Source organism: Fusarium falciforme, chromosome 12 (assembly GCF_026873545.1).
Source record: "Fusarium falciforme chromosome 12, complete sequence".
Taxonomy (NCBI): domain Eukaryota; kingdom Fungi; phylum Ascomycota; class Sordariomycetes; order Hypocreales; family Nectriaceae; genus Fusarium; species Fusarium falciforme.
In genome coordinates, this window is record NC_070555.1 from 2467333 (window position 1) to 2484506 (window position 17174).

The following is a 17174-nucleotide window of genomic DNA, read 5'->3' on the forward strand; positions in this document are numbered from 1 at the left end:
CTCCCAACACCACTCAATAAATCTCTTAAGTGCCCAAGCCCGGAGAAAGGGTTTTCGTGTACTGTGCTCTTTTCCAAAATTCCATCTTGAACGCCAAAAATGCCTGGAAGTAGCCCAAAAGGTCCTGGAAGTAGTCCAAAGGGTCGCTCGTCGCCCGTGTCCGAGCACGCTCCCGAACAGGAACAGGTCATTGAGGCGGATGACGATGTTGGAGACAGCGATGCCGACTCTGCCTTGGGACCGGATGCTGAAAGCTCCACCGCCTCGATTACATCCAGTATTCTACAGTACAGAACCATTCATGGGAGGACGTATCACAGCGAGAGAGGAAATGCCTTTTATTGGTTCGTGCCAAAGGCAGTCACCCTCGAGTTCGTTGACTGACAGAGCTCAGGGGATCTAATGACGAAAAACAAAGCGAGGCCATGGATATCATGTAAGATGAGCTACATCCCTCATTGAGTTGACATTACTGACACAGTGAAGCCACCATATGTGGACCCTAGCTCAAGACGGACGACTTTACCTAGCGCCTCTTGAGAAGGATATCGAGGCAAGTCAAGCCGAAGAAGACTAGCAAATCCTCGCTAACCTTAAACTTAGAAAGCTCTTGATATTGGATGCGGAACTGGTAAGCAATCCCCATGATGCATATGGTATTAGGACGAAGCTAACCCATATAGGTATTTGGGCAATGTGAGTGAATGAGCATGCGTGATGTGACGAAATGGCGCTGACGATGAAATACAGTGACTTCGCCGACGAGTTCCCTGGTTGCGACGTTATTGGTACCGATATCTCGCCAATTCAACCCTCTTGGATTCCCCCGAACCTGAAATTGTTAGTCTATCCACGGCCGTTGGGGGTCTTTCTCTAACACAAGCCCATTCAGCGAAATCGATGACTGTACTCAAGAATGGACCTTCACTCCTGGAACCTTTGACTATGTTCACATCCGATATCTAGTTGGCACCATTCCCGACTGGACTGAACTGTTTAAGCAGGCCCACAAGACTCTCAAGTCTGGCGGCTGGCTCGAGAGCTTTGAAGCCTCACCTACCATTGAGAGTGACGATGGAACAGTTACACCCGAGTCGGCCATGGGGCAGTGGGATAAGATCTTTATCGAGGGATCCAAGTCAAGCGGTCGAAGCTTTACTGTTCTTGCCGATAATCTGCAGAGAAAGGCTATGGAGGAGGCTGGATTCGTTGACATTGAGGAGTGGAACTACAAGGTAAGGATTGCTTGCTAAATATGCCACGCCTTGCTGACATAATTCAAGTGCCCTATAAGCCCATGGCCAAAGGATCCCAAGCTCAAGGAGATGGGTCAGTTTGGACAGCTATTTGCCACTCAGGATACTGAGGGTCTGTTGACTTTTGTGGCCAACGCTCTGGGTTGGTCTAGGGAGAAGTTTTACGTGTACATCTCGCAGTTCCGCCGCGAGATTCGTGACCGAAGAAATCACCCGTACTTCAGGATTAGGGTGCTTTGGGGCCGTAAGCTGTAGAGGGAGGAGTCATGGGGTACATTATGTTGCATCACTAGGACTTGTCTTACTCGCTGGGGTAATCGGGGTTGGTTAGACTTTTTCGCATTTTGGAGAGTAGCGTTGTCAAGTAAGAGATAAGTATGCCTGCCAGTACGCCCCTTTCCCAATTTAAGGTGTTGGTGACACGGGCTGTGATTTAGAACCCTGCCTAGACATGTGCTAGATAGCTGTGATGTAGCTACATACATATAGCAAAGAAGGCAAGACTATTTCTTCCTAAATAAAGGCATCATCGTCAGCCTCATAACCACTATTCTTACTTAAGAAGGATCAGCTGCCCAATGTAATTGTCCTCCTCGTCCTTGGGGAGCTCTTGAATCGCCTCTCCATTCATCAAGCCATGGCAATACGCCTCCCTAGATACACCCGTTAGCTTTGCTTCATACCGGACGGATACAACTGAGAATATAATTAAACTTACCCGATGAACTTGAAACCGTCATCATGGTTCTCACTCTTAGGCCTCAGCACACAAGGCCACCTGAGACCAACAACAGCCACAATCAGATCCCCTTCCAACATTTCGTGATGACCTAGTCCCATGTGGCCACTGTCTGCGACAAAGAATCTTCGCTCACAGTAGGCGTCCATGACTTCTTGAATCCAGCTCAAGTCGAACCCGAGCTTGTAGAATGTCTGTAATATTTCGTTGCGGGCAGCATCCTGTTCCGGCGTCTCCCTTGACATTTGCGTCACGTCGTAAAAGTTCATATACTTTTCCGTGTACGTCTCCGTTGTGATGTTCTTGCGCTGCAATGTCTTGGTCAATGGAAGACCACCAATGAGCGTAAGGCCGAATGCGGTTTCGACTTCCTCTCCAGTTGGATATGACTTGAGCCGGTCCATACAGTCATTGTACACCTCTCGAAGTCGACTATTTTGGAAAAGCTCTCCGAAATGGCGGTACTGGCTTCTGTATGTGACGCGGCCTATGATTTTGCCCTGAACCGCGAGAGCAAGGGGCTCTTCTGTGGGAATAAAGGTGTGTTTGCCCTTGTCACCCTCGGTTTCCTTGAACGGTTGACCGATTCCCCAAGTGCAGCCATAACCAGTCTCCATTCTCCAATCGGGGACCCAGCTTGGCCATCCTGGTACTTCACTCCGCTGTCGGGCAGACCATATGGTGTCCAGACCATCCATGAACTCTGACTTGATGATCTCCTCGGTTGCCTGGGCATAAACCTCTTCGACAGAGAGTGAGTAGTCAATGCGCACGCCCTTGTCGCCCCAGAAGCGGCGATCCTCTTCACTAATACCAACTAGGGCAAATACCTTGTCTCGAGGATCCGTGGCTTGACGAGGTCGCAGACGTTCAAGAAGATCCCGTAACGCCCATCTGCATGTAGGCCGCGTCTTCTGGCCAAAGAGCTGAGGCATGTATTCACTGCCTGATTTGGAACGCCATGGGATTGCAACCATCTGGGTGACGAGGCACATGCCATCCACCTTGCGACTGTTCCTATCGTGGATGGCTTTGGCTTTGTGGCAGAACCACCTGGCTGCTGCGCTGACGTGCTCCCAAGGAAGGCTGTGTGGTCCACAGACGACAATGGCCTTGCGAGCTTGGATGATTTCTTGTACAGTCCACATGCGTTGGAACCAGGGTCGGTCAAAGAATTCAGAAAAGGCGTCCCATGAGGTCTCGTCGTCGAAAGGGATGCCCAACTCGAGAGACTGTTCTTGGGTGAACTTCTCAACTCGCTCAAGCTTTGTCTTCTCGTGCTCTCCGTCGTCGGCGTATGCGTCCCATCGAAACATGTCTGTAGCCTTGGGGAGGGCAATGTCGCCCACTTTTTTGACAAAGTCAAAGGCCAAAGGAGTGGACGCAATAGCTGGTCCCAACCATGCAAGGACTGTTTCGGCCTCTGCGTAAAGTGAGTAGGGTGTGCTCAGTGCGGAGGCGCGGTGTTGGACTTACTGTCATAAATCATGCTCATTTTGGAGACTTGTTCCGCCTTTTCTTCCAAGTCATCTTGATTGATGCATATTTGATCAATCCACAAGGCCTTGTGGGGGCTGAACTTGATGATCTCGCCAAGCGCCTCATACAACGAGGGAGTGACTCTGAGGACTTCTCCATCACACGGTAATTCGACAAGATTGCTAGGATCCCCCCAGCAGTATGAAAGTGCCGTGTATTTGATAGGGTCTTCGGGATTCAGCTCGACATGCTCAAGGCTCGCCTCGAGTGGGCCGTCTTGGGTAGGCTGAGTGACGGTGACGAGGCGGATCTGGGACGTAGTCACCGGTTTGTAAGTGTAAGAAGTCATGATTGGAGAATGCCAGGAAAGAGTCCACGTGTATGTAAGTTAGCTATGAAAAAAATTTGCACTTTTGCTTCTCTTTATTCTTTATGAGTGGGTGCCTGATGAGGCCTCTAGGGCCTCTCATTTGGCCCCCACTGTGGCGGAGTGTCTGACTGCAGCGCACAGCCGCCTCATAGACGGGATCTTCGGTATAGCCTCACTTGCCACGGGCCTAGTCTCCATCGCATGAAGTTCACGGCATTCAATGGTTTCATTAAGACGTATCAGAATATGTTGGCTTGCGGGACTGCATGAAGATGGCCCTACTCAGCCCTCACTGTCTAGCATGCCCAGGACATCTAGAACGCTCTGCCAAATCATGTAACCCTCTTCCCAGGGAGCAGCATGTCTGCCTTGGCAGCGGTGGCTCTGACCACTTTGATTCCTTGGATCTCCTTCAAATGCCTCTTCATCTTGTCTGCTTGGGCGATCGACACCAGTTGATCCTCGGGACTTTGATCAAGGAGAACGAGACGGGCGACCCTCTCTTCCTCACCCCTTTTAGTCAGCGTCTTGACATCGAACCTTGCCGGACTTGCCGCTGGCCATGTAGTTTGGTCCTCTCCAAAAGCTTGTACTAGTAGAATCTTGCAGACTTCCTGAAGATGTTGGTGCGAGTCGCCCAGATCACTGACAAGATCTGGATGTCGTATAGACCGTTCAAGCCAAGTACGGCCGCAGGACGTGGAAGCGGAGGTATGTCTTCGAACTCGGGACCCCAGTGTTGCGCGTCAAACAAAGCCGCCTGGATGCAAGGCAAGCGCCAGCGCTATGGCCCGATAAAAGGAACGAGTCATCTTCCAGTCCGAGTGAGCAAAGTAGAGTGAAAGCTTGAACATCCTTGATGTGTCCCGGGTGCCTTGCGCCGCGAGACGCATCTAGTTGACCCCCCTTCTTCGGATCATAGGGCAAAGTGGGATGCGTAGGAAACGGGGAGAGGGTGTAGTTGATGGAGGCGATTGCTGAGATAGGCACATCCGAATCGTCAGATGAAAGCGCATGAGCCACTGCTGCTTCAATAGATGGGGAGTCCAGGAAAGGATCTCTCCAGGCACCGCCATGAATATAGACGAGCCATCGGGGACCCTTGGAAGTGGAAGAAATGGAAGGGAGGGTCGTGATGGCTTCGCCAATGCCGATAAGGACTTGATAAAGCGTGGAGCATAGACGGTGACGTTTTGGAAGCGGTTTGGATTTGAGGCATGCGGGATGTTTTTTGGCAACATAGACAGAAACAGGATTGAGAAGATGAGGTCTGGCAACTTCTGCAAGCTGCCACTTTGCGTCCTCGTTATTGATATTCATGGTAGTCGACATGATGAATCTTGCCGGCTTGTGGAGAAACAACGTCTGCAGTGGTCATGCGCCCTCTCCTCTATTTATGTACTCAAAGGCTGTTAGGGTTGCAATATCTAGCATATCGACTGCAACCTTCGATTTTTTGCCTCGGTGACTTGTCTCTATTAGGGCAATACACTATGGACAATGGAGATTGTGCTACTCTGGCTGTGCTTTAGCGCTGACGGGTCTGGTTACAGCAGATACAAGGTTAATACATGCTTGATTCTGGCCTCTTCCCACTCTTCGATCAAGAATCAATGGAGAAAATCGTTACCTATGCCATGGCTTGCATGATTTTAGGGCCTAGTTCCACTTGAGATGAGTGGTCATAGAGGAAAGAAACGCATTGTGTCTCTGTGAATGAGCCACTCGCTAGACAATATCGACGAGACGTATGACAAGCGCCTTTGGCGAACATAAATCCTTGCCTCGTTTGTTCTTCTACCTAGACAAATGACCCTCCGTTGGCCCCAATGACCTGCCCAGAAACCCACGAGCTGTTTGGCCCGGTGAGGAATATCGCCAAACCCGCAATCTCCTCCGGTCTACCAAGACGACCCAAGGGGCTATAATTAGCGATGCTGTCAATAAGTTTCTGCTATTTGCCCTTGAAGAACAGTTCAGTCGCAGTAGGGCCCGGGGCAATGGCGTTGACCGTGATTCCGTACTTGGCGCCAAGATCCTTGGCCAAGATCCGTGTCATTTGCTCAATGGAGCCCTTGGTGGAAGCGTGAAGTAGATAACGGGGCGCGACCTGGGACTGGTGCAGAACACCACGTAACTCAGAGACGAAACTCAAGCGTACTAAAATCTAGTTTCGTTTCTAAAGCTGAGCCGCCGCTGAGCTCGGGCTGAGGGGGTTGAAGCTTGGGACACGTTTAGGGTTCCAGAAACCGCTCTAGATTCGTGTCCCGTTTTTAGGACCTTAAAATACGTCACACCTTATATGAGATGGGTTTTAGCCTAAAATTTGGGCTAGTAAGTAACATCCCAGTACATGCTCTATCCTAGCTTATTCTATCCCAGGCTATCTGATATCTTATAATATTCGGCCCCAGGATATTTAATATCCTATGACATTCAGTAGCCCGGGACGTTTAATAACCCAGGGCGCCTAATAACCTAGTGTATTTTATCCTAGGATGAAATATGTCCCAGTACGTTACGTCCCGTTCTAGGATATGCCCCGGGATACTTGTTTGTTTATATTATTCATTAGCCATCCCAGCCGCCCTTGTAGCGGCTATGCAGCGGATGATTATAAATGCAGGTGCACCCGATTTTTACTTCTAGAAAACGGGTCTCTCCGTTAAATGTTGTCCTGGTCCTGGGAGCTATTTCTCCACGACACTGCTTCGCCATCAACCTGAATAAGGATTCCGTCCACTAATAATCTTTCGATCTGTTCTATGTCCGTGTGCTTGTTAGGCCTTTCCTGGCCCTCTTCTATTTCTATACACTAGATATCGCTCTTTAATGTTACGAGTATTTAAGGACTACGGACGGGACTGCTCGGAATTATCCACTTTAAGGATTATTTTCGCTGCTTATACTGTTATGGTTGAATAATAGAGTGTGCGTTTGACGTTCACATATGGTTGCTTGCCTGCATATATTCGGTATCCACACCGTCTGCGGTCCGCAGGCACTGGTCGGTGTCGACCTTGTTGATGGCATGAAGGTAGGCACGGAGGCTGCTTTTGCCCGTGCGCATATGTGCCCCCTGGTATGTGTGTCGAGTACTGCATTGTCGGGCTTCACCCAGAGTCTGAAGAGCTCCCTGCTGTGCTTGCCTGTCTCCCAGGGTGTCTTCCATTCGGTCCTCATCGTATGACAGATAATGAATTGGTGGTTACCAGTAGGAGCCGTGGGGACTCTGGTTCTAGTGGTGGTGTGGCGAGTGTGTGTCTGTCGGGGTTGACGCCGGCGGCCTCTTTCGCCGCCCGGTCTGCCGCCTCTTTGCCTGGCACTCCGACATGTCCTAGGATCTGTCTAATAATGGTTTAATGGGGCCGACCTCGGGACCGACTTATAGAAATATTCATATTAAGTGAAATCGCTTTCTAGAGGCTAGATGACAGCCCTGACTAGATTAATAATAAGTAATTTACCTTCTATAAAGAGCACTTATGATATCTAATTTATTAAAGGTACCGACCTGGCCCATTGAAATCAGTTTCCGTTTCTTTAATGGTTAGGAAATCCATAGTTGCTTATCACTAAGCGATAGAGGGTCTATAACGTTTTTTCAAGCCATCGCAAATAGAAGTCGATGGTGTTTAGCACTTCCATTTATTACGGCATTTGCCTACCTACTTACAAAATAAGAACATGAACTGCAGCTTCTCGGCACAGGTCGAGGCAGCAAGCTATGCATGCATTCTTTCTTAAAACGACCGGCACGCTCGTGCAAGCGAGAGAAAAGCAGCGGAGATCATTTGCATAGCTAACAGGAATGATATCAACGTGAGAAGAGGAATTGCAAGCCTCTTGGTGAGCATCTAGAGGGCTATTGTACGAGCAAAATCGATCCGTAGGAGTTATTCCGGCGCGGCCATCATGTGGGCATCGCTCGAGCAGAAGAGTTTTCTCCAAATTGAAAAGGAGGTCCATAGGGTGCATAGTTACCGACGAGAGATAGCCAGTTCGGGAACGCACCGAAAGTATGACGGAGAGCTCGCGGTTGTCCTGGACTCCCACTTTCCAGAAAACCTCCAAATTCGGGAAAGCATTCAAGGGCACCGATACTTGCGTAGGGCAGGAGGGGTTTAGGCTAAGGAGCTCGTCTGGTGAAAAATCCCCGTCCTTTGCGATCGCTGTTTGGTAGGTCTCTCCTTGATAACTGAGGACGCCTTGATAGGATGTGAGTTCCATGTAGCCTTGTCTCTCAATGTTGAATGTGTCGAATAAGCTGGGGTAGATTACTTGGCCGTTGCCAGATGTCAAAACTGTGTTGCCATCCTCATCTTCGGCACCGACTTTATGGCCTACCATGGCCCTCGCCCAATCTAGGAGGTTCATTGCGTAAGAGAGCCCAAAGCCTGTAACAGGAAAGTTTGCATTTCCAGTTTTGGCCAGGCGGAAAATGTGTCGTTCCAGTTGGTTACTCGATTCGCGTTCGTGTGATAATTTGATAAGTAAGGGCTGAGGGGAACGAAACAGTGACAAGACAAAGATGTCGATGGTAATGAATGATATGAGCTCAAAGAATTCATCTTTTCGGCAAACGGTTCTTCGTTGGCTTTCATGGCCTTCCATTTTTCCACGGCATTGAGAACACGGGCAGGTCTGGCTCAAGGAAGCCAGGTATCGAGAAACCAAAGGAAGGTCGGCAATCAGCATGTAGTCGCTGAGGGTAGCGAATTTCGGCGTTCTGGCTGGAGCTAGGAGTTTGGAGTACACATATGCTATCTTGCGTATATTTGGCAGCGGGTCGAGAGTGCAACCGCTGATAGAAGCATATGTTCCGCCGTGTAATGGTGAATGATGCAATTGCTGGCTTGGGAGCTCCAACTCAGACCATTTCAACATGCCCAGAGCTTGGGGAATTACGAACTCCAGTGCTTCGTGTAGGGCTCTGAGCGACTTGTCTCTAAGCCCGAATGACTCCTGGAGCCATTCGCCGTATTTCTCAATAGTGGCCATTCCAGAGAACGCCCTAAGAGAAGGCGGTGCGATAAGCTGATCGAGATTGTCGAAGCTGTCATGGATGGTGATTTCGAGCCCCTTCTGAAAATCTTCTGGGGTTGTTGGGATGACAAGTGTAATCACGGAGCCGGGTTGCTTGAGAAGTTGTTGGTTGTCCTCCATGCGTATGGATGGTGGTAACCCCAAGCACCACTTTATGAATGCGGCCACCCAAGCAGCAGCAGCGCCGGCCTTGATTGTTGCCCCCGTGATCGTAGACTCGCCCATACGAGCCACCAGCCGGAAGACATCCACCAATTTTACCACCATTTCCGGGGAAGGAGCCGACTTGAAAATGAAATTCGACCAGTCGCCAGATTGCCCCTCATCTGTAAGAACGTAAGGCATGGCTTCTTTCTGCAGTATGATTTGCCATCCAACAACAGATTCGGTGAATCCACCCCGATAGCACCTAGGCTGGAGGCTGGCAAGCAAATCCCTCAGCTGTCTCACTGTTGGAAGCGGCGTCGGGTTAGATGCCGAGCTTCTCAGCATAATGCTCAAGGTCTTGGCGCCGTCGAATAGGTCGAAGGAAGTGGCGAGTGCTGCGGCTAGTCCTAGGAAACGCACTCCTGCCATGCTCTTGCCGAGCTGAGTCGCAGAGTCGTTGGGGGAGTATCCCACGGCTGCCTTCAAGAACAGTATGGTGGCCGGCTGTGGCGTCGGGACAATAGCACTCTCAACCTTGTGAGCTGTCTCATCACATATAGCAAGGGTATTCCCAAATTGTTCGCAGGCAAGTATTGCCAGGGCCTGAACATTGTCACTTGCTGCCGCTGCCAGAACTCCGGTAATCGTTGTCACGAATGTCCGTGAGGTTTCGTTAATGCCCCATTGGGCTTGAACAGGTGAGAGCGACATTTTGGCGCATGACGCCTTGGATAGGTCAAACCTTGGATGAGACCCTGGTGCCGCTGCCTTGATTGTTGAGAAGCAGAATCTCAGATGTCAAAATCGTGCCTGATCCCCAGCCCGATTTCTTCGCATCCTCCCTCTCCCCGTTTTACCCCGCCGCGCCGAGCCGAGCCGCGCGTCAAAGCATTCATGAATGTGATTCGTTGTCCTTGGATGACGCCACTCAACCTCTAGTTGCACGCCAATCCAGAGCAGACATGGCGACTTCTGGCAATTGCATGTTGAGTTTCAAATTAGACTCTCTCACCAAAGCTAGCAGGAGTGATAGGATTGACCCAGAGGTCAATGGCCCTAAGTTTGGGAAAATTGATCGGCCTTTTGGGGAGTCAGGTGATTTAGCTTAGTACGGAGTAGCTGAGCCGACATTGAGCCGAGCGGCCTAGAGGACATAAAACGGCCACTTGTGCTATATCACGTGTCGCTTGGGTTTCGTCTCATAATACCACTGGAAACCAGGATCACTCGTCCGTCTCGCGGCATATGCGGGACGGTTTTCTGAAGGTTATTAGCAAGCGCACGGCCAAGGCCAGCTTTGGGATCGGCCAAGGACTCACCTGAACAAAGTGATAGTTTCAGAGCTCAAAAAAACGGTAAAGGAGGTGTATTCAATGAGTATGCTGTTTAGAGTCGCAAGCTATAAGTCTATGACGGCTATTTATACATAATCAGTTGCTTCGACTTGGACCTGGCTAGCTCGGGCTGTTTATTAATGCGAAGCAAAATTTGACTCCCAGATAGTTGAAAAGATCCCACTATGCTTTGTCAGGCTTTACGAACACACTGGATATCAATCTCGATCTCGAGCTGGAGGTTGAGCGCGAAGCGGAGACGAGAGAAAAAGTCCGGAGGGTCAGGATTCGCGACGCGAAGAAAGGGGATAAGGCTCGGCACCTGTGGTAAATCCGAAATAGGAAGAATAACTAGAGAAACTCGTTGAGAAGTTGTTTTCATCGCTTGGCAAGTCACTTATCAAAGACTGGGCGTGGAGACCAACTCATACAGGCGACAACATGTTGTCCCACTAGTGTAATATCCCGAATTGGTCTAGTCTGAACATGCCTGACAGTTCCTCGCTTTCTACCCCAGTCAAGTCGTCATTGACGAGCGAAGAGGATCATTTTTGGTGTGGAGTGTCTTAGCTGCTAGTCATTTGGGCAAATACCATGTCATAGCGAGATCTGTTGGTGGCATCTCCTACTAGGTGCCTTGGTAGGCGTAGGTGTTGAGTCTGAGTATGGATCACAGGACTTGGAGCTCGAGCATGTACGCATGGACCAACGGGTATTTAACATTCAAGCATTGCCTTCACTTGTGTAACGTTAGCTACCTACATAAAAGCCGTGTTCCTTCCGACTGGTCTGCTCAAAAACCCCTGGACTTGCCCCCATATCGACTCCCCTGCAACATCACACGCCACACTGGACCACAGAAATGGAGCCAAAGAATGATCCCTGACTTCGTGCCAGGGTCTGGAAGCATTGGTACCACCAGAAAGAGGCCCCCTGCATCGCACACGCTCAACGTGGCACAAGAATCCCGTACACCAAGTACCGAGCTCATCGTCACCCACTTGCTCAGCGCACATAGCAACAAGCATGCCAAGCCACAAGACGAGGTCGTGCAGGCCTAGACCCATGAGGAGGTGGGCCTCGCGTTGCAGCTGGTGTTTTAGGCGTTGGCCAGTGACTTGGAATGCGTAATCGTAAGTGATGGGAAATGTAACCCCGATGGCAAAGATCAGTAACCCTGTCTGAAGAAGGTCGCCAAGGTTGATCTGAGACCCAGACTCTGCATCTTCAATCCATTCAATAGCCATTGTGGAACCAAACTTGTCATACTCTGGAAGTGTGCTAAGAAGTCGATGCTGAATAAGGTCTCGGTGGGAGCCCATAAGTGATAGGTCAGGATTGGACAATTGTCGGCACTGGTACTTTTCCAGAATGCCAGCCCAGACACGCATGTCGAGCATGACTTCTAGCATCTCTTGAGGCAGTCCGAGCTGAACTAGGCGGTCAATCTCTGCCGGGGACCGCTCGTTAGAGGCGACAGCCTGAAAGTCGCAAGCATGGCCGAAAAACAGCTCTCTGTTATGCTCCCCCTTTATTGAATCAAATACATTGGAAACGGGGAAATGGGGTCTCTTCAGCTTCTGCGATGATCGAATAAGATCCATGGTGTTTAGGTCAGCCCGGAAGCCTGGTGTCGGCAGCTTGTCGATGCCGCCTTTCAGGTCAACCAGATGATACAGAGCATCAGCATGCATCGCTGTTAGGGGATGCCTGCTGAATGCATGGATCCAAGCCAGCTTGGAAAGAGGTGGGTCAAAGGCCATCGACGCTCGTCGGTTTTGCTGGCTGATGCCGAATTCGGGCCCAACCAGGCTGAGAATAGCGTACAGGGTTGTTTCTCCAATCTCCGAAATGGGATTCACGACCTCTCGGTGAATATGGCCCAGGGCTTGCTGGTAATGTTTGATGCTACCGACGTCCGTGACCCTCGAGCAGCGGTTGAAGTTGAGGTTGACGGCTGCTTGCCAGAGGAGGGCGTGGTACAAAGTCGGGCCCTGAGCGACGAGATTGCTATAACTAAAGGCAAAGGGGGGGATGTGAAAGGTCGCTGCACCCATGCCGAAACCAGGCCAGAAGCAGGTTCGGCAATAGTGCAGCAGCATCTTGGTGTGATCATCGACCATCTTGTCGGGCACTTGGTAGTATCGCACCAGCTTCCGCTGGTTGACGATATCCTCGCCTTCCTTGAGAGTCGGTCGATCTAGGCTCTTATTCGGACCCTCTGCAGCCTTGGACTTGCCCGTCTTGAACTTGTTCTGACGGTGCATGGTCCTGGCCAAGTGTGACCTGGCGCTAGAGCGCAGAAGCTCAACATCGCGACGGCTGTTTGAGTGGAGAGTCACGACAGGGAGAAAATGGATGGAAGAGTTAGAGTCCTCGCTGGAACTGGTGGTGCTATCCTCACTAGACGTGCCCATGGCGCGTAGCGGTTGCTGGGTAGTCCATAGAATACAATAGTGTCGAGTCGGTGAGCGCGAGTCGAGTCGAGTGGGGTGGCATCAGATAAGGCAAAGATTGCAAAGAGGGGCCTCTGACATTTCCCCAGAATGTAACTTCCCGCTGGCACATGCTGACTAACTGCTTCTAGGTAGATGCTTGGCCCCATTGTCTCAGCCTTTTCGCCCTTTCCATGATCCGAGACATACATTCAGAGACAGGCTTGACCTTATTCCAGCATGAGGAGATGTGTGCTCAGGAATGCTTCGAAGCTTGTGGGATTCCCTCTTGCATTCTCGACAGACCAGGCGATTTCGGCCTCAGTGTGAGGTCCATAGTACCCAAACTCTTGCTGATAGAGCATCATCTGAAGCAACTCATCCTGCGCCGTTGGTGGCAAGAAAGACCTGTAAACGTCCTGCGATACCTCGAGGTATTTGACACCTTTGCCTGTTGCGACGCTGATGATTGCAGCCTGCTCCTCCATCGAGTATAGCCTCGTCGCGCCCGAGAATGTTTTACCTTGGAATATGTCCAGTTGGGCAAGGATCGCTGCCACAAACTTTCCGGTATCTCCGGCAATGTCAACCAGCGGAAGTTTGGTAGACGGCCTAAGCGGGCGAGCGATGACATACGATCCGTCTTTGTCTGGGCTGGACTGGGGTCGCATGATTGTGGCATAGTTTTGCATGAAGGATCCGGGAGAGTAAAATGCGCATTTCAGTAATGTTTTGCTTCGAATATACTCTTCCACGACGAACTTGTCGTCGAAGCCAGTAACTTTGGTGTACTTGCCGCTGGAGATAACATTCGGCGAAGGAAGGGTGCTTCATATGTAATATTGCACACCTTGTGCGATTGCTGCGTCGACAAGATCCTTGCCCTATTGGATCTCTTTGTGAGCTTCGCCATCATAGTTGGAAGTCGTCATAGCGAAGACAGTGTGAGCCCCCCTGAAGACTCCATCAAGAGACATCTTGTCCGAAGGGTCGCTGGGAACAACCTCAATACCTTGGGGTGCAAGGTCTTTTGCTCGGGAGGATGATCGATCTCGGGTGATAACTCGTATGGTGTATGTCTTGGATAGCTCCGGGTCTTGGAGGACATGCCGTATGATAGAAGAGCCCTGATTTCCCGTAGCCCCGAAAACAACAAAGAATTTTGCTCATATTTACTACCATCAGTATATGGGAGATTATTGAATGAAGGAATGGACAGACCTGGGGTTGAAAATCGAGCAGCTGATGGCCGTATTATACTCGCAATTTGGACCCCAATACCCGGCGCCGAGACCGGGCTGCAGGGATCAGCGCAGTGGTGTATTGACTACTTTAGGTATAGCGGCTAAGGTTCTCAGAGTTTGTTCATTCCTAGACATTACGTCTCGGAGGATTAATGGATCAAGAATGGATAATGTCGCATGTCTCGGCTGAAAATGGTGCGTGGGTAGTGCTCCAAAGTTGATTTGCAAAAGGAGGTGAATATATAACTACTTGAAATCCTCCACAAATTTGACGACCTCATCTGTTTAAGAATAGTGGACAAAAACCCCGTGATGAAGGAGAAAACTCTCGACAATCGAAGTAGAAACATCTCAAGCTCTCCCGGCTAACTGCCAACCTCACTCAAACTCACGATAGCCTCTTAGCACACGCCAGAGGGCAAGTCGAAGCTCTCGGTGCGGCTGGAGCTGCTATACCTAGCACCAGTTCCCAGTCCTCTCTTCGCAAAGCCCGTCCAAAGCTCACACTGGTTGTCACCACCAGTGAGGGCCACATCAGCGTCGAGAATGGCATCTCGAGCCTGGACCATGTTGGGGTTGCAGGGTTGACTAATTGCAACGGTCAGAATTCGTTCGCTGTGTAGTTGGGGTAGAACTTACAGGGCCATGCCATCGACAACCAGCTTCATGGCCAGGTACTTTCCATCGGTAGGGACACCGTTGGAGTCAAATGTGGGAACATCAGCGTCATTCTTGCCGTGTTTGTCAATCAGGTTCCAGAGAACCTCGTACAGGGCAGTTGCCCAGTAAGTTCCAATGGCATGAACACCAGAGAGCGTGTTGACACTGCGGTAGGTGTATGGGTTGGTGGTCAAGCTGGTGCTGTAAGGATACGCTCGGATACCCTTGGCGTTGTTGTACACCCAGTCACCCATGACGTGGTTTGTAGATCGGGTGTCTCGCGCGCCCAGATGAACTGCGGTAGCCATGAAGTCGCTCCAGCCCTCGCCCATACCGCCTGATTCGGAACCAGAAAGGCAGGCAGAGTTGGCAGGTCCACCAGTGAGACGGTTGGAGACTACAGTAGATAAGTATATGTAATAGTCAAAAGCAAAGGATGGTTACTCACGGCCATGTGTGTACTCGTGGATGACGACTCCGGCGTCAAAGCTCGAGTCTCGTCGGGGGGTGCTATAAGTCCAGAGGTACATCCTCATTCTGCCAGGCGAGCCGTCCGCAGGTGTGGCAAAGTTGGCATTGTTAGTACCGCTGCCATCCTGCGAGTTCAGAATGACGAAATCGTTACCACGACCGCCCTGGCCATTGTTGTTGACTTCAAAGTTTCCGGCAGCCTCGTTGAAACCAAGAAGGTGCAGAAGGTCGTGATACTTGTTGGCCGTGTAAAACAGCTGCGTGATGGAGGCATCACGGTAAGAGACTGGGTCAGTCTGAGAAGTGGAAAAGTCATACTCAAACTTGAGGCTCTTGCTTTCTGGGCGGTAGTTGTTGAGGTAGGCACTGCCTCCAGAAGGGTTGACGTGGGCAATAGCATTGTTGCCTCGAGTCGTGGTGTAGTTTGCCGAACCGTCAGACAGCCAAGTGAACTCGGATGTCGCAATGTTCCAAGGGTCCTCGACAACGCTTCGAGAGCCCTTTGAGGGGTCGTTAACACCCCAGGGGCTATACGTAAAGAGACACGGGTCAGTATTGCGTCAGACAGCGAGAGCTTCAGCAGAGACTTACTAAACCTCATAGGTCGCAAGGTCAGCAACATAGTCGACAACGCCGACGATCTTCTCAGTCTTGTCGGCATCGACGTATGTCAGGAGCCAGTTGTCCAAGACATCAGTCTCAACACGCCAAGTGAGCTTCAGATTCTTCTCGCCATCAATGAGATAGACCAGCTTCGCCTCAGGCTTCTGAACAGTGCCAGAAGTATCGGTGAAAGAGTAATGCTCATCACCCTTGGGCTGAGCCTTGGCATCAGAAGCATCAACAGGGAGGTCAAGAACCTCGACAGTGCTCTTAAGGGCAGTGACAGGGTCCGAGGCATCTCTCTTGACCAAGGGGCCTGGGAGCTTGCCGGTGTAGAAGCTGTTTCCGTAGGAGAACACCTTGCCATCGGCGCCAATCTGGATTTCAGGTTAGTACAACCAATTGTAGAGATCTTGTGAGATAACTCACGTTCACGTTGAAGTCGGCGTTGTCAACATCAATGTCATTGACAGTCTGCTTGAACCGAACATGGGCCACGCCGTTGGTTCCAACGTAATGGTCGGAAACTAGACGGAAGGTGGCCTTCCCGACCACCGACTTGACAAACTCCTCGGCAGTCTTGGTGTAGTCGGAGGACGGAGCAACTCTGGCGTTAGAGATGTCGGGGACTTCGTCCTGAGGAACATACTTGGCCAGCTCTGGCAAGCGGAAAGCATCCAAGTCAACACCTCTCTTGCTCAGAGGTGAGGAATTGGGCTGTCTCTTGGCAGGATGGGCGTTGGCCTGAGATGCCAGGCCGGCGAGGCCCAGCAGGAGGAGAGAATCGACCGAGCGCATTGCTTGAGATAGGCAACTAAGGATGCTTGAAAGAGAGAGAGGCTCTTCGATGTCGAGTCAAGTAGATGATGTCTGACTTGCAGGAGAGTCTGAAGATTCAAGTCGTCATGAGCTCCTTTGAAAAGAACAGTAGCCGCTTTATATATACATGCCTAAACTCTTTGCTTAGAAATAGCCTCAACTATAGCCGATGCTTTTTCTCACGACACCGCTTCCTATCCAAGAACCCCCATGCCAATTATGATATCACCTTCTTGTTTCTCATAATATAGCGAGGAACTTTTGATCATAATTAGAACCACAGTGGTAGCATCCATGGTGGAATCATCTGATCAGGCGGGAACTATCCCACGATGGTGTCAAGTAGCCATCTCAAGTAGCCATCTTATCTTTACGGCTAGGTCAATATTTTCCCGACATGGAACAGCACGTCATAATCCAGGCACATCGTGCGCTATGACAAGACAGGAAGGTCTGGTTCAGAGGCAAGGATGGTACGAGCACGTCACATCGGGACGGGCCATAGTTCAGATTGACGAGAGTGGACCTATTCGCGGACTAATAACCTAATCGGAATACTTTGAATATTCTA

At 50.5% G+C, this 17174-nt stretch overlaps 5 protein-coding genes across 5 annotated transcripts; 1 reads left to right on the plus strand and 4 right to left on the minus strand.

The window, feature by feature from the left end:
* Positions 1 to 99: 99 nt before the first annotated feature.
* NCS54_01456000 (Hypothetical protein) lies at positions 100 to 1511 on the plus strand (the record flags this gene model as incomplete). The annotated part of the gene is made up of 8 exons (XM_053159706.1): positions 100 to 344; positions 395 to 436; positions 487 to 557; positions 608 to 631; positions 684 to 696; positions 751 to 840; positions 893 to 1235; positions 1284 to 1511. The coding sequence occupies 8 exons, from the start codon at positions 100 to 102 to the stop codon at positions 1509 to 1511; spliced, it is 1056 nt and encodes a 351-aa protein (XP_053015681.1).
* A 298-nt stretch (positions 1512 to 1809) lies between these two features.
* On the minus strand, positions 1810 to 3823 carry NCS54_01456100 (HET domain-containing protein; the record flags this gene model as incomplete). The annotated part of the gene is made up of 3 exons (XM_053159707.1): positions 1810 to 1909; positions 1975 to 3418; positions 3472 to 3823. 3 exons carry the CDS (start codon positions 3821 to 3823, stop codon positions 1810 to 1812), a joined length of 1896 nt encoding a protein of 631 aa, XP_053015682.1.
* Positions 3824 to 11094: 7271 nt separating this feature from the next.
* NCS54_01456200 (Hypothetical protein) lies at positions 11095 to 12788 on the minus strand (the record flags this gene model as incomplete). Its single annotated transcript, XM_053159708.1, has 2 exons — positions 11095 to 11105; positions 11345 to 12788. 2 exons carry the CDS (start codon positions 12786 to 12788, stop codon positions 11095 to 11097), a joined length of 1455 nt encoding a protein of 484 aa, XP_053015683.1.
* A 248-nt stretch (positions 12789 to 13036) lies between these two features.
* On the minus strand, positions 13037 to 13498 carry NCS54_01456300 (NmrA domain-containing protein; the record flags this gene model as incomplete). The annotated part of the gene is made up of 1 exon (XM_053159709.1): positions 13037 to 13498. One exon carries the CDS (start codon positions 13496 to 13498, stop codon positions 13037 to 13039), a length of 462 nt encoding a protein of 153 aa, XP_053015684.1.
* A 953-nt stretch (positions 13499 to 14451) lies between these two features.
* Positions 14452 to 16582, minus strand: NCS54_01456400 (Extracellular metalloproteinase MEP; the record flags this gene model as incomplete). The annotated part of the gene is made up of 5 exons (XM_053159710.1): positions 14452 to 14638; positions 14690 to 15107; positions 15159 to 15709; positions 15773 to 16161; positions 16214 to 16582. 5 exons carry the CDS (start codon positions 16580 to 16582, stop codon positions 14452 to 14454), a joined length of 1914 nt encoding a protein of 637 aa, XP_053015685.1.
* Positions 16583 to 17174: the final 592 nt, after the last annotated feature.